Genomic DNA, 13,084 nt, shown 5'->3' with positions numbered 1-13,084 from the left:
TCCATTTGAATATTACAGACAGGTAAGCTGAGGTAAAGGGACAATGTTAATCCCTGAATTCTCTCAGGGAGCTGTGGAGAAAACTGAGGAGGAAGGTGAGGAGTCGCCAGTGGGTGGCAACTGCTGCTGGAAGGAGACCCCAGCCCCATTTCTCCTCAAGCACTTTCTTCTTCTTATGATTTTTTTTTTTATCTGACAAACACTCTGCTAAGACAACAGCAGGTAGCATGTGGTTTGCTGTTTCACTTTAAGTAAATTCTACATTAAGATCTGCAAGATCTACTGAAACTACTGTCTTATATTCCTGCACTTCAGTAATAAGACCTGCGGGGAAAATTGTGAAGAATGTTTATTCATTACTGTCTTGAAAGAGGAATTTGCAGTTCTTTCCTATCTACCTTCCTTTCAATGCAAGCAGAGAACTGCCTGAAGCAGGACAGTGCTGAGCAATTGCTGCTCTTCATTTGCAGAGCTGGGCTTCTGGAAAAGCCATTCACCTCACAACACCTCATGGAAAATGTTTATTTAAACAATGTGTAGAAAAAAAGCCACAGTTTTAACCTGAGGAAAATACAGGTGCATTTGATAAGAAGGAGAATCTTTGTCACATAAGGATGTTTGCTCTTAAGGATGCTTACAAGACTGGGATATTTCTCTCCCAATATCACTATCCCCATCCCATTGGAGGATAAAATAAGATTTATTCCAAATGCAACTGTCTGCAGACAGCTGAAACTGGAGGATCTAAATACCTAAACAAGTTAATCTCCTTGGTGATCAGGACTTGTTTTATCAGTAACTTGTGGTCACTGCAGGACAGACCTCAGTGACAGCATCACCATGGACTTGCCGTTTCTCGCTTTCTCTCTTGGTATATCTTTCTTCCTTAAGTTTCTACATTTCTTTGAGACAAAACAGAACCTTTTTAGAGGTACTTTATTCCTAAACTAACTAAGATACCATCTGGAAATGGTCTTAGTGTGATGCATGATCAACTTGCAGTTAAACACACAAATGTTAACGTAAGATTTTTGTGCATACAAAGTTGTCAGAGAAAAAACACAAATGTAACAGCTGCATGGAAAACATGGTTGTTTTTGCTTACAGTGTTCCATCAGTATTTATGTTGGTTTTTTCACAGGTTTTTTTCTCTGTGATCAAGATGACAGGAGTCCCTGCATCTCACCCTGTTCCTCCATTAAACACCTTGTGTCATTCTACAGCTTATTTTGAGGACATGTGTTTAAACCTCTTCATCAACAGAGAATTGCCAATTTTTTTCTGGCATGTCCTATGGCTTCATGACTGATGCTGATTAAAATATCACAAACACTTATTTTCTCTTCTCAAAATCACCTGAAAAAAGACAAGGGTTCTTTTAGATAATTTTTTCCTCCCCTATACAGTCCTGACATTCCTGAATCATAGGACCCTGTTTGCTGGGCTTTGAGCGACTTTAAACATAAAAGTTAACTTAAAAATGTAACTATACCTCAGTGTCAACTTAGTGATTTCATAGCTTAGAGGTGTGATACATAACCCAAAACTCTGCTGGTATAATGTGACAAAAATGTCTTCCTTTTTGATGTGGACTGTGACCAGTGTAGACCAACCTTTTCCTGCCTCCACGGAGCTCATGAGCTGTCAAGCTGCAGAGCTAACCCACCTCACTGGGGACAGTTCAGTAAACAACACAGATGAACTCCTGTGTGTCCTTGGCACCTCCAGCTTCAGATGTCCACAGGAAGCTGCCTTTGGAACAAGGTTTCTTCTCATGCCAGGTTTCTGACTTGCTCTAGAATTGCTTTGAAAGGCAAGATACTTTGTTTTCTTTGGTCCATGGAATTCCCATTTTTTTCACAGAAAGATAACAAGAAAAACCTGTGAAGAGCTGCTGAGCAAGAAGAAAAAGAATGGCAGCTATTTAATACGGGAGAGTGAGAGTGTGGAAGGAGCCTTGTGTCTCTGTGTTTTGTAAGTAACCTAACACCGAATTTTTATGAGATTTCAGTTGGATCCAAAGACAACAATCATCTTCTCTAACATTGATAGTTCTTCCCTGATATTAACAGACTCCAAGGGAGTGTGTCTATGTATTCAAGTGATGCTTTAGGTTTCCTTTATAGTGACTAGTGAGGGAGTGGCATTTCCAAAAAACTATTTTATGTAACAAATGATAAATTAACTATAATCTCGTGATGCTGGTCTCTCTCTGCAGAGAATAAGGGGAGCCCAGAGAAAATATCTCAGCCTGCCAAAATATGCTAAGATCCTTGCTCAAAGTAACTGCCTCTGTAATTATGAGTAAACAGTATTTTAGCACTGTTGAGACACTGAAAAGTCTCATGGCATGTTACAAAACACTTCCTTCTTTGTAGACTTTCTGTCTGATAAAAGCTCAGCCTTGTGGTTCAAAGGAATTTTACCTGATATAAGAATATGGGCTGAAGCTGAAAATTACAAAGTTCTGTTTGAATTTATATGACAAATCCACAGACAAGATGGGCTTAGAAAACTGCTACTTCTAGTCCGAAGCTTTAATTGCTACAATTAAAATTTTATTATTTTCTTGTTCTGTAGGGAATAGCACTTTTATTTCCCTTTTTACACTTTTCATATATAATTGATCTGTTCATAATTTATTCAAAGTTTAAAAATGAGAATCTAGGTCTTTGTTTGAACCTATGAAGTTTCACACTCTCGTTCCAGATACATTTGAGTGTGACATGAAAACCTTTTGACACATCTAATTAATGAACAAATATGAGATGTTTTTATCAATCACTAAAAATGAATTTCTTATCAAATCAATGGAGAGGGGAGAAAAAGGGAGAGAGAAATGGAGTACTGTTGGGTTGGTGGGTAAAAGAAAGGAGATCTGCAAAATAACAGAATGAGTAGAAGAGAAATATCAAGTTGGGGACAAACAGAGCCCTCAGCAAGGGAGCTACAGGAACCTGCTTTCAATATGGTGTGGAATGGGACAATGCAGGGGCTGAGGAGGGCAGGGAGGTGGGAGGGAAGGCGCATGCATTCCTCCTCAGAAGGGACAAATGAGGAACCTGATACAGAGGAAGAGTGACAATGGGTTAGGCTTTGTGCCACATCAACACAGTTGCTTTTCATCTTTTTTTTTTTTTTTTTTAAAGGGGACAAATGGGGAACCTGACAGAGAAGAAAAATAACAATGGGTTAGGCTTTGTGCCACACCAACACAGTTGCTTTTCCTTTCATATTTTTTTTCTTTTTTTTTTAAGGGCAAAGCAGATTTGCTTTGTGATGTCTTGCAGACATACTTTGGCCTGTCACATTTGCCTCCCACAATATTCTGTGCAGACACATGAAAAATCATGACTTCCATTTTGCCTCTGTGGGTTTTAGTGTTAAAAGCTGATCAAAACTGAAGTGTTCAGTGGATTTGCCTATAATCCTCACATGAACAAATGCCATAATTAAACTGTGAGAGCAGCAGCAGTGGTACACAGATGGTGGCTTGCACAGGTCAGAGCAAGGCTTGTGTTCAGACAGCACATGGGATGGTATTAGTGCACTGGCTGAGAATTGCCCCAGAAACTGGGCTGCCTGGCAGTGGTTCACTAGGCAAACTGCCCTAAAACTGGGGGCAACCAACACTGAAACTCTTAGTGATGTTCAAAGGCAACTTTTGAATTAGCATTGCATCTCAACACCTTGTTTAGCAACTAACATGGTTTATGTGCAAACTGATAAACCCTTCTCAAATTAACTGATCTGTGGGCAGAGACACTGATCCACTTGCTACAGCAAACAAACAAACTTTCTTGTCCTTTTTTACTGGGATATGGGGGGGGAGTGCATTTCCATGGAGGACGTGAGAGGCAGAATGGTGTGACCAGTTCTAATGCATCTCTCCTCCAATCAAGCAAGGCACACAGCTCTTCCTCCACAGCACACTGTCTCTTTCATCTAGAATTATCCCAGGTCTCTGACAGCACCTCAGTTCAGACCTGCAGGTTTTACTACTGTTCTCTTTATTGTTCAACATACCCTTCTCCCTCTCACCTCGCTTTTCTTCCAGACCAAACATTTTGTTTATTTGTACCCTTTACTAGCTCTTGGTAAGCATTTAGTAGTTAATGAGGAGACAGAAGTTTCCATTTTAATGGTAGTTTCATGTTCATTTCATAAAAATTACAGTACCTGAATAATATCCAGGCACAAACGTTTTAATATTTAGTTGATCAATAAAGAACAAGTTTCAAAAAGGATGAGTTCCTGGTATTTCTTTTTCTCACTTTTTTGTCTCTGTATGCACTCACATTTGTAAAAGTACTTTTCAGCATGGAACACATATATTTCCACAGATATCTCAAGAAGACAAGAAACAAAATATGCATTCCTGTGATACCACTTTTTGAATTAATTTAAATCTGTTATAACTGAAAGCCTTATTCTGATCTCAGTTCATAGTAAGCTTTTTGCAGAACAACATTGTTTATTTTCAGTAACTCTTCTGTGCAAGTGCCCTGAGCCAGTCTTCTGCCCCAAGATCCTCCTTCTCATGACAGTTCACTTCATATAGCCACAGCTGAAGTCCTCCTGATGAATAGGCACACAAGTTAAAAAATCCTGTTTTCAGATGCTGCTCCCCCCTCTCCCCAACGTCCTCACTTATTTGTGATGTATATTTTCTTGCAATTCTGCTACCATTTTGACCACAGTCACAATCTCCAGTCCACCTCCTGAATTGCTGCTACTGTGGTATCTGATAAAGCTTTTATTTCTGTTGACAAAATATATTCAAAGACATCAGTAGCCTCAGTGTTCAAACACCTGCTTATTATCGAAAATAACAACTAAAATGCTGGGAAATGCAAAGGAAGAACATTATTCTCAGAAGTAGGAGCCATACAGTCATTTTCTGGGTGCTGGTGACTGGAGGCCATTTTCTGCCAACATCTCTCTAAGAATTCAACAGCCTTCTTGTGACAGAAATGCAAAAAGAAGGTTAGAGCAGTGAGGAAGATAACAGAGAGATGAGAAGAGGTGATGTCTGTGGAATTAAATTACGCTTGTTAAAGGTCTATGTTAGGCTTAGTTCATATATTCTTTGAAATCCCTGGTCAGAATAATCTTATATTTAAAGATATTAAACCTTCACTCATTTTGTAATCTCTAGGATCTCTTCTCTTTTGCTTTCCTTTGTCTGTCTCGTATAATTTTACTGCACTTCTCATGTCTTTAACACTGTTTGCAGATATGTCCACTTTGTTAATGTGATGTGTTATGTGCACAATTTTTTTTCACAGCTTTGAGGACCTCATCTACACTTACCGTATCTTCAGAGAACACCAAGGATATTTTAGAATACAGGTGAGTAACTCTCATTACATCTATAAAGACTGCATTAAGGATCATAGATTTTTAAAAAATCATAAATTAAAAGATCTTAGATTCATCTAGGATCAATGATCATTTAAATCTATTGTCATTTTAGTCTATGATCATAGATTAAAAAAAATCCATAAACACAATACTATAGAAAATATTTCCAAGTTTGCTCTCTACTCAATTCTTATTATAGGTGAACTCAAAAAACAGTTAGTGTTTGTAGAATTTCTTTATAATCTAAGTGGCTCTGTTATTTATTAACCAGCTGTTTTCTCATTTGATCATTTCTTTTTGATAGCACTGATGAAATATCTATTACTTTTCTTACTTTCTCCTGTTCTAATTACCTAATTACCTTTTTCTACTTGAAAGCACTGCTAGTGCATGCAGCATCTCATAGAGATCTGGGATATTGCAATGATATTTTTGATTTAAAGAATCTATAATTCTGTGCGACTGAAGTGACAATGCCAAATAATGCTGCTTATTCAAGTAAAACAAGTATGAGACTAATGTATCAGTCAAATCCCCAAGCAATGTGAAAGGACACTTAAAAGCTGGCTCACTCCCCTGCTTGTAGTAGCGCAGTCAAGAAGACTGCCAATATTAAGCAGGATTTAAGTGGAATGAGGAAATCACTTCATAAAGAACACTCCAAGCTCTCATATGCTGGTAATTTATTGCTTATTAGTGGCTTTGCCTGTGTATGAAAGACAAAATTTCTCATGAAGAAGAATGGTTTACTAAGAAAAAATATTCTGTTTTGGACCTTAGCCACTCTACTGGGGTTATGCTGTCATTCCTGTCAGCAGGTAACACAGATATTTTTAGACTTTTCAAACTCATTCTTCCTTATAAAGTTTTGCCAATAATGTGAAAGAATAATTCAGTTCTTAAAAATTTTAAGTCAGATTATTTTGGCTTACTAAAATAATTGACTGAAATAATGTATTGATGGTGAAGGAGAGGTGGTTTTTTTTTGTTTTTTTAATGCCAGATTCACACATGAGCTTTCTAGAGTGCAGCAGGCTGGCCCCAATCAGCTAAGCACTCCCACAGCTGCTCACTCCCTCCCTCCTTAGCAGGACAGGGTCGGGGGAAAAGAACACAAAGAGCACAAGCAAGGGAACTCCTGGACCTGATAAAATACAGTGTAATAGGTAAATAGGTAAAGCAAAGTCATGCACACAAGCAAAGCAAAGAAGTTTAGCAACTCCTTCCCATCAGGATACAGATATTTACCAACCTCCTGGAAAGTGAGGCCTCAGCACACACATAACTACAAACGTCCTCCCTTTCCCTAGGCTTTTATTGCTGACTACAGTGTCAGATGGGCTAAGATGGGACAGCCAGCATCTTGCACACCCCCAGCCTACTCCTCAGGGGAACCAAGTGCAAGAAAGACATCCTTAATGCTGCATGAGCACTGTTCAGCAACACCCAAAAGGTGGCTGTGTTATCAGCACTATTTCAGTCACAAATTCAGAGCATAGCACTATGTAGGATGCTATGAGAGAAGTTAACTCATCCCAGTCAAACCCAGTAAACACAGGCATTGGCACCCAGTCCATCCAGGGCTGAATGGAAGAGGAAGGATGCAGAAAACCAAAGAAAATAAACACGTTTCTTTGTTAGCTAGCAGATTAAGTGATACCAAAGCCCTGTTCTCATTTAATGACTACTAGTAGGCTGCTCACTGTCTGTCACTGCCTTGAAATCACAGGACTGTAAAGTCCGTGCACAGACCCCTGCGGGGCTGAGCTGCAGGAGCAGTTCAGTCCTGTCATATGAACCCACACTTAAAGAACAGTTTTTTGCACATGACCTTTGCTTCCCAATGCTGATATTTTGTAAAAGTTTGGGTTCTGTTTGTCACCTATTTTTTTGAAGGCAGTATTTTAAGTGAGAACTAAATATGTTATCCCTAAACTTTTGCTCTCAGACCAGAGTGTGGTGTGTAATGCTGTCGCTCTTCAACACTCTGCTGTAGTGGATTGTTGCAGCGCATAACTACACCAATAATTTAACTGATGTTCTTTTTGAAAAAAAAAGATGGTGAGGGAGGTTACTTTTAGTGCCATAACCATGACTCCAAACAGGTGTCCCAAGTGTTTTAAGGACAGTGCAATATTCTGTCACCAAACCTGTTCACAAAAGAGCTCCTTGATAAATAAGAAATAACTTAACATTCTTTTCATTTAGGGGACTCCATGTGAAGGGAACTTGCAAACACATTTTGTTATCCTTTCCTTACAGACTTCTGAAGGTGTTCCAGACAGGACCTTCAAAACATTAAAGGACTTAATATACACTTTTAAAAAGCCAAATCAAGCACTGATAATAAACCTCTGCTACCCAGTGAAGAAACCGAAGGCCTTGCGAAGAAGCCAGAGGTTCAAGTCAGGAATGGACAACATTTATGATGGTGAGAAACTTAGCTCTGCCTTTGTGGTTTTTTTAAAGATAACAGCATTGACAGGTTTGTCCATGAATACTTGCATGGACAGAAGTTTTTCATCCTCCCTTCTCTCTTATGTTCACTGAAATGGTTATTCTTATAGGTTACTTACCCTCACCCACTATAAATGAACAAATTAAAATCACTAGAGATACACAATGATGAAAAAAGCCGCCTCTAGCTCTCTCGTTCATGGATGCTTCTAGGCTGGAGAAGGCTGAGAACCAGTTTTATCCAATGTGCTTCTGCCAAGGTACCAGGCCCTTGCACTTGGGGGTTGAGGCTGTCCTTTACCTACATTGTCCAGGTTCCAAGATATTTTTATCTCAAAACCTTAATTCTAAGATGGGCAGGCAAGCAAGCCAGCTTGTGATTTGTGTTCAAACATAACAAGCATATAGCCTTGTGCTCAGGATCACAGCTTTGGAACTAGAGTTCAGCCTCTCATTGCTCTTCTGCTAATTTATGCTCACGAGTCCCAGCTGTAGGACAAGGACATGATGCTTCTACCTGACAGAATTATGCAAATGGATACAGTAAAGACAAAGGTTTTCATAAAGCTTTAGACTGTGTTGTATAGCCCCATGTCATCATTACATCCTTGTTTATAGAAGCATGTCTGCAGATAGTGTTGATAACTTGCTAGTATCCCTCACACCATTCTTCATGTTCCTGCTGTACAGCACTGAGCTGCAGCATCCATCAGGCCATGGGCTGCAAAATTACCCCGAAACTGTTCCATGACCTCTGGCAGAGTGTGCCGAGAGCCCCAGCCAGGGCACACGTGAGTAAGGGAAATCCTTTTTATTTAAGTACAGATATCATAAAGGAAACAAAACTTTGCAGTCTCCACCCTGGCCTGTGATTTAAATCTCATGCCCAACAGCAGCTCAGCACAGTGGTGTGGAGCAGTGTTATGATTAAGTTATTAAAGTTATGAGAAATACCTCTGCCCGAATTAAGGTGCAAATGAGACCATATGCCATGAGTGACAATAGTATGGGTTTTATTTGATAGTAAATAAGAGAGGGAGAGAAAGAAAAAGGAGAGTAAAAATAAGAGAAAGGAGAAAGAGGTGGGGGGACAGAAAGAGAGTGTCAGAAAATATCACCAAAATATCATTGTGGATCCCAACAATATTCTGTTCATCCTCTCAGCTGGTCAGCTGGTCTTCTTGGTGGTGAAGGTCCCCTCTGAAAGCATAGATTCTGATGGGTTAATATACACTCAGGCTAGGTAGGAAAACCCAAGCACCTCCCTGGGGCAAGGAGGAGTTTGCCATTGCTCTTACAACAGACTCTGTGGTTTTTTTGCATCACGTCTGCACGTGATGGTGGTGCAAGGCTTCAAGAACGACTCTGGGGGATACTTCAGGGAGGTCTTTGATGAATTAAGGCACTCTCTCAGCTGCTTCTCATGTGAATGTCCCATGGATGTGGTCTTCCCAAGGTTGGGGGTTCCACAGCTGGGCCAGTTTGTGTAAGGGAGGATGCTGCTCCAGAGCAGCAACATGCCAAAACTTCCTCCCCCCACCTCGGTGGGGAGAGAAATCTGTGCAAACCTCCTCCCAGAAAAGGGGTCTGTGGGCTATGGCTTCCCTCACCCCAAAGCAAGGCAGAGATGATTCTTAGTACAGTTGCTGGGTTTGGCATGTGATTCTTTTCCTTGTTTACTTGTTTGTTTCAGGTGATTGAAGAATGAGCTTTCCTTTATCTAATCTCAGTAGTTTGACTTTCAGTCCAAAGTTCCGGTCAGGCAACTTCAGGGAGGCTTCTTTGCTTGTAGCTTCTTTATTCAGTTTTTGTTACAATGAGCAGAACTTTATATCAAAGTCTGAGGCATGAACTATTTCAGTCTCTGGCAGGCAGCCCCTCTGTGCTACAGTCGCTGGGGTTTCACACACAAGAACAGTGCAACCACTCTGGCCGAGCTCCCCCAGCACTGCGTGCACTGCTGCAGTTTTGGGGCCTGAGACCCAGAAACCTTCTGAGGGGAAGCCACAGAGACACATTTCCCACGTCATCAACATTACCTTGTCACCTGTATCACATGGCAAATATGCCACATTTGCTCTAAAAATGTTGTTATGGTTTCTTATCATTGCTGTTGCAGGGAGACAGAAAATATTGCAGTAACATGGATATGTTTTTAGGAAGAATCAGGTGTAATATGAATTTTATTTTTGGTCCTGCAATAGGAATTTTTCTAGAAGATGCACAATGTCCTCATCTGGTCTCAGAGGGAGGAAAACAAACCCTTTCATTTCAATGCCAAAATATATGTAGCCTTCCATAAAAATTGAGGCTTTCTAGAAATAATCAAGCTACTTTGGAATAACTTTTATTAAATTTTTAATTAAATTTCACTTATATAGCATTCCAAACATCCCTCTCAGGCTGCATTATTACATGCCCACAGCAGGGGCTTATGTAAATGTCATGATGGCTCTCTCCCAAACACAGGCACTGCCCAAAGCACAGCAGTGCTCCGTAAAGCAAGCATCCTGTCCTGTCCCTCACATGCCATCAGCAGCTGGCATTGCGGCACACATGGGACTGAGCGCTCCAGTGCAACCAGTGGAACACCTCAAGGGACTGGGGTCACGATCCTGGTGGTTGGAGATATTTGAGCTTTGTTTTCTAGCCTAGGAACAGCTTTTCTGAGGGCAGCTGCTTGAAGAGCAATAGGTTTCCATAGTGGAGCTTTGATTTCTAAGCATTAAATTTCTGCCTTTTCCCTGGCTTCTCAAAAACCATAACCAATCTTACAAAGTCTAAGAGAGAACAGTATTTTTCAGGCTCTCCTCCTTTAGTTGAGATGAGAACTTTTCTCTTGGGTATTTATTTACAGAAGAAGGGATGCATTATGAAAGTCACAGATATCTCAGCTACTGATCTGATTTACCAAGAATGGATGATTTCTGACCTTTAACTGTTCCTCAGGAAGGAGGAGGTATCATGTGGATACAACTGCTTACAACAGTGCTTGCTGGCTCAGAAAAGGCAATGCAGGCTTTGCCTTTCCCTGGAGAATCTGGTCCATAGGACAGGGGGCCTAAATGTTGGCCCTGCAATAGCACACTGAGGAACCAAATTGAGTTACTGATAGCTGCCCTGCCACAGGCCGTGCTGCTTCCTACAGCTTTTCAGAAGAGTGCCTTGCAATGACATCTTGTTTTGTTTGTATTGATTACTTCACAGAAGTTGAAGACAGCGGTGATTATGTTGATGTGTTACCCTGAAGGATCTGCACCTCATGGTTTGGGAAGCTGCCATTCCAGGATGTGCCCCGGCACAGTGCCCCAGGTGGGGAGAGCTTCCAGCTGGGTGTCCTCTGCTCTAGATCTGGAATTACCCTCCTCGTTTTGCAGACTGTCAGAGAAGCTGTATCTTCAACCAGTAGATCCAGTGTAAGCTATTATGCATGTTCACTCAGCAATAAAAGAAGTACATTTCGTTAGACACAAACACACACATAAAGGTACGGGGGAAGGTGTCCATGGATGTGTCTTGTGGGTGGTTTTTAGCCAGCAAATTGTCTAAGATGTTGACTGCTACAGTGAACATCTTCTAACAGAATTCTGTTAGAAGGCAGCAATTAAATGAATATACATTAAATGAATAGGCATAAAGAAGTAATTTATGGCAGAATTGATAGGTGTTGATAAAAACCATATATGACAAAATGATTAGCATTTTAAGATGCTTTAAAACCCCCAAACTCTGTTATTTTGCACATGATTCATGTTACCTCATTGTTGGAGGAATGAATAGTATTTCAGCAATCTCAAGGAATACTAGTAGTCTGTCGTTTGAATAATGCAAATTAAAACAAAAATGCTGTGTTAAATCCATGCCATAAAAAATAACCAACCAGAGGAAAACGGTTTGAAATACTTTTAAGGTTGAGGAACGGCTCTGGCAGATTACAAGAGGACTACAAGTTCTACATAAATGTCAGCATGAACACATCCTTCTTTTAATAGGTTCTTTACATATGGGAATGCTTACTCCATTTCATTTTCTACTGCCATTAGTTCTGTATTATGTATATGTCTTTTGTTGTTTTCAGTTTTTTTAATGCAAGAATTTGCTTTAATATTAACCTCAATTTAAAATACTTAATAAATACTTCAGTTCTGAAGGTGCTGCAACTAGAAGCCACAGCCAAAACTGGAATGTATGTCCTGACTCTTATAGTCACTACTACAGACTCGCTCACCATTTGAGACTGTGAGGAAGACATTTCTATTGGTTGTATGTTTAAGACCCTTCACAAATTATTTTTGTATTTTAATGGGTAATACTAGTTAGATTTTTTTTTCTATTATATTTCTCTTACACCATTATTTGTCAAAGGAATTTTAGACCTTTCAGTGCTTTGGACTTCATTATGAATTTATCAGTGCTGAAGAGTTTTTGGCTCCAGGCTCAACTAGTATTTGTAGCATGAAAGAGACAAAAAAAAAAAAAAACAACCTAGACTATTAAGTAACCCTAGCAATGCCAAGAAATACTAAAATATGTGTCCAAAACTTCATTAATTGAAAAGAAAGTAGTTGTCCATGAAAAATTATACTCTGGGACATAAACACCCCAGCCCTTGCTCTGTAGAAGCACATAACTGACATTTCACTTGCAGAATCCAGCAGCCTGTCTGATAGCAGGTTATCACAGGTACCAGACTGAGGAACTGCCATGCTGAGACACTCCACCTCCAGCAGCATGGTCCTCCACAAAGCACAACACTGTAGTTTTTCTGAAATGACAGTCTCAGCAGTCCCCCAGATGCTCACTCGGTCACACTGATGTTCAGCCTTGGGAAAAGGCCGAGTGACAAGGAATCCCAGCCTATGCCTCATGGTGCCTATTGAGTGACTCTGATGGCTGAGCAGAGGACAGGGGCCCGGCAGTGGTGTCTTTTAGGTGGCACTTGACAGAGTGTTTTGGACTCAGATTTACAACAGTCGTGGTGGCTGTAGCTCTTGGTCCACGACTGAGGGTGACTCCAAGCCCACACTCCAGTCACTTCCCCAGCGTTCCCTTGCAGCAGTCATGTGAAACAGGGGACATAAGAAGGATCAAGGAATTGAAAGAGGAAAAAGAGACACAATGACATTTACATTACATTCACATTGCTCGCCTGTCCTTTACGGCAATGTTTGTCCTATTAACAGTATAGGAAAATATAGAGGCCGACATAGATGTTCCTACACATATTTGCAGGCCTAATATGGCAGAAAACAATCCGTGCACA

The 13,084-nt window shown here is 40.3% G+C and overlaps 1 protein-coding gene across 1 annotated transcript; it reads left to right on the top strand.

Moving 5' to 3' along the window:
* The first annotated feature begins 1,734 nt into the window (after positions 1-1,734).
* Positions 1,735-11,940, top strand: LOC128784771 (SH2 domain-containing protein 1B-like). The gene is given in 5 exon segments (XM_053936650.1): positions 1,735-1,851; positions 1,853-1,974; positions 5,289-5,352; positions 7,627-7,795; positions 11,029-11,940. Coding segments are annotated over 5 exon segments (513 nt in total). The 3' UTR covers positions 11,070-11,940.
* Positions 11,941-13,084: the final 1,144 nt, after the last annotated feature.

Source organism: Vidua chalybeata, chromosome 2, assembly GCF_026979565.1.
Source record: "Vidua chalybeata isolate OUT-0048 chromosome 2, bVidCha1 merged haplotype, whole genome shotgun sequence".
Lineage (NCBI taxonomy): Eukaryota > Metazoa > Chordata > Aves > Passeriformes > Viduidae > Vidua > Vidua chalybeata.
Note: the sequence above shows the minus strand (reverse complement) of the source record. Positions and strands in the feature narration are given on the sequence as shown.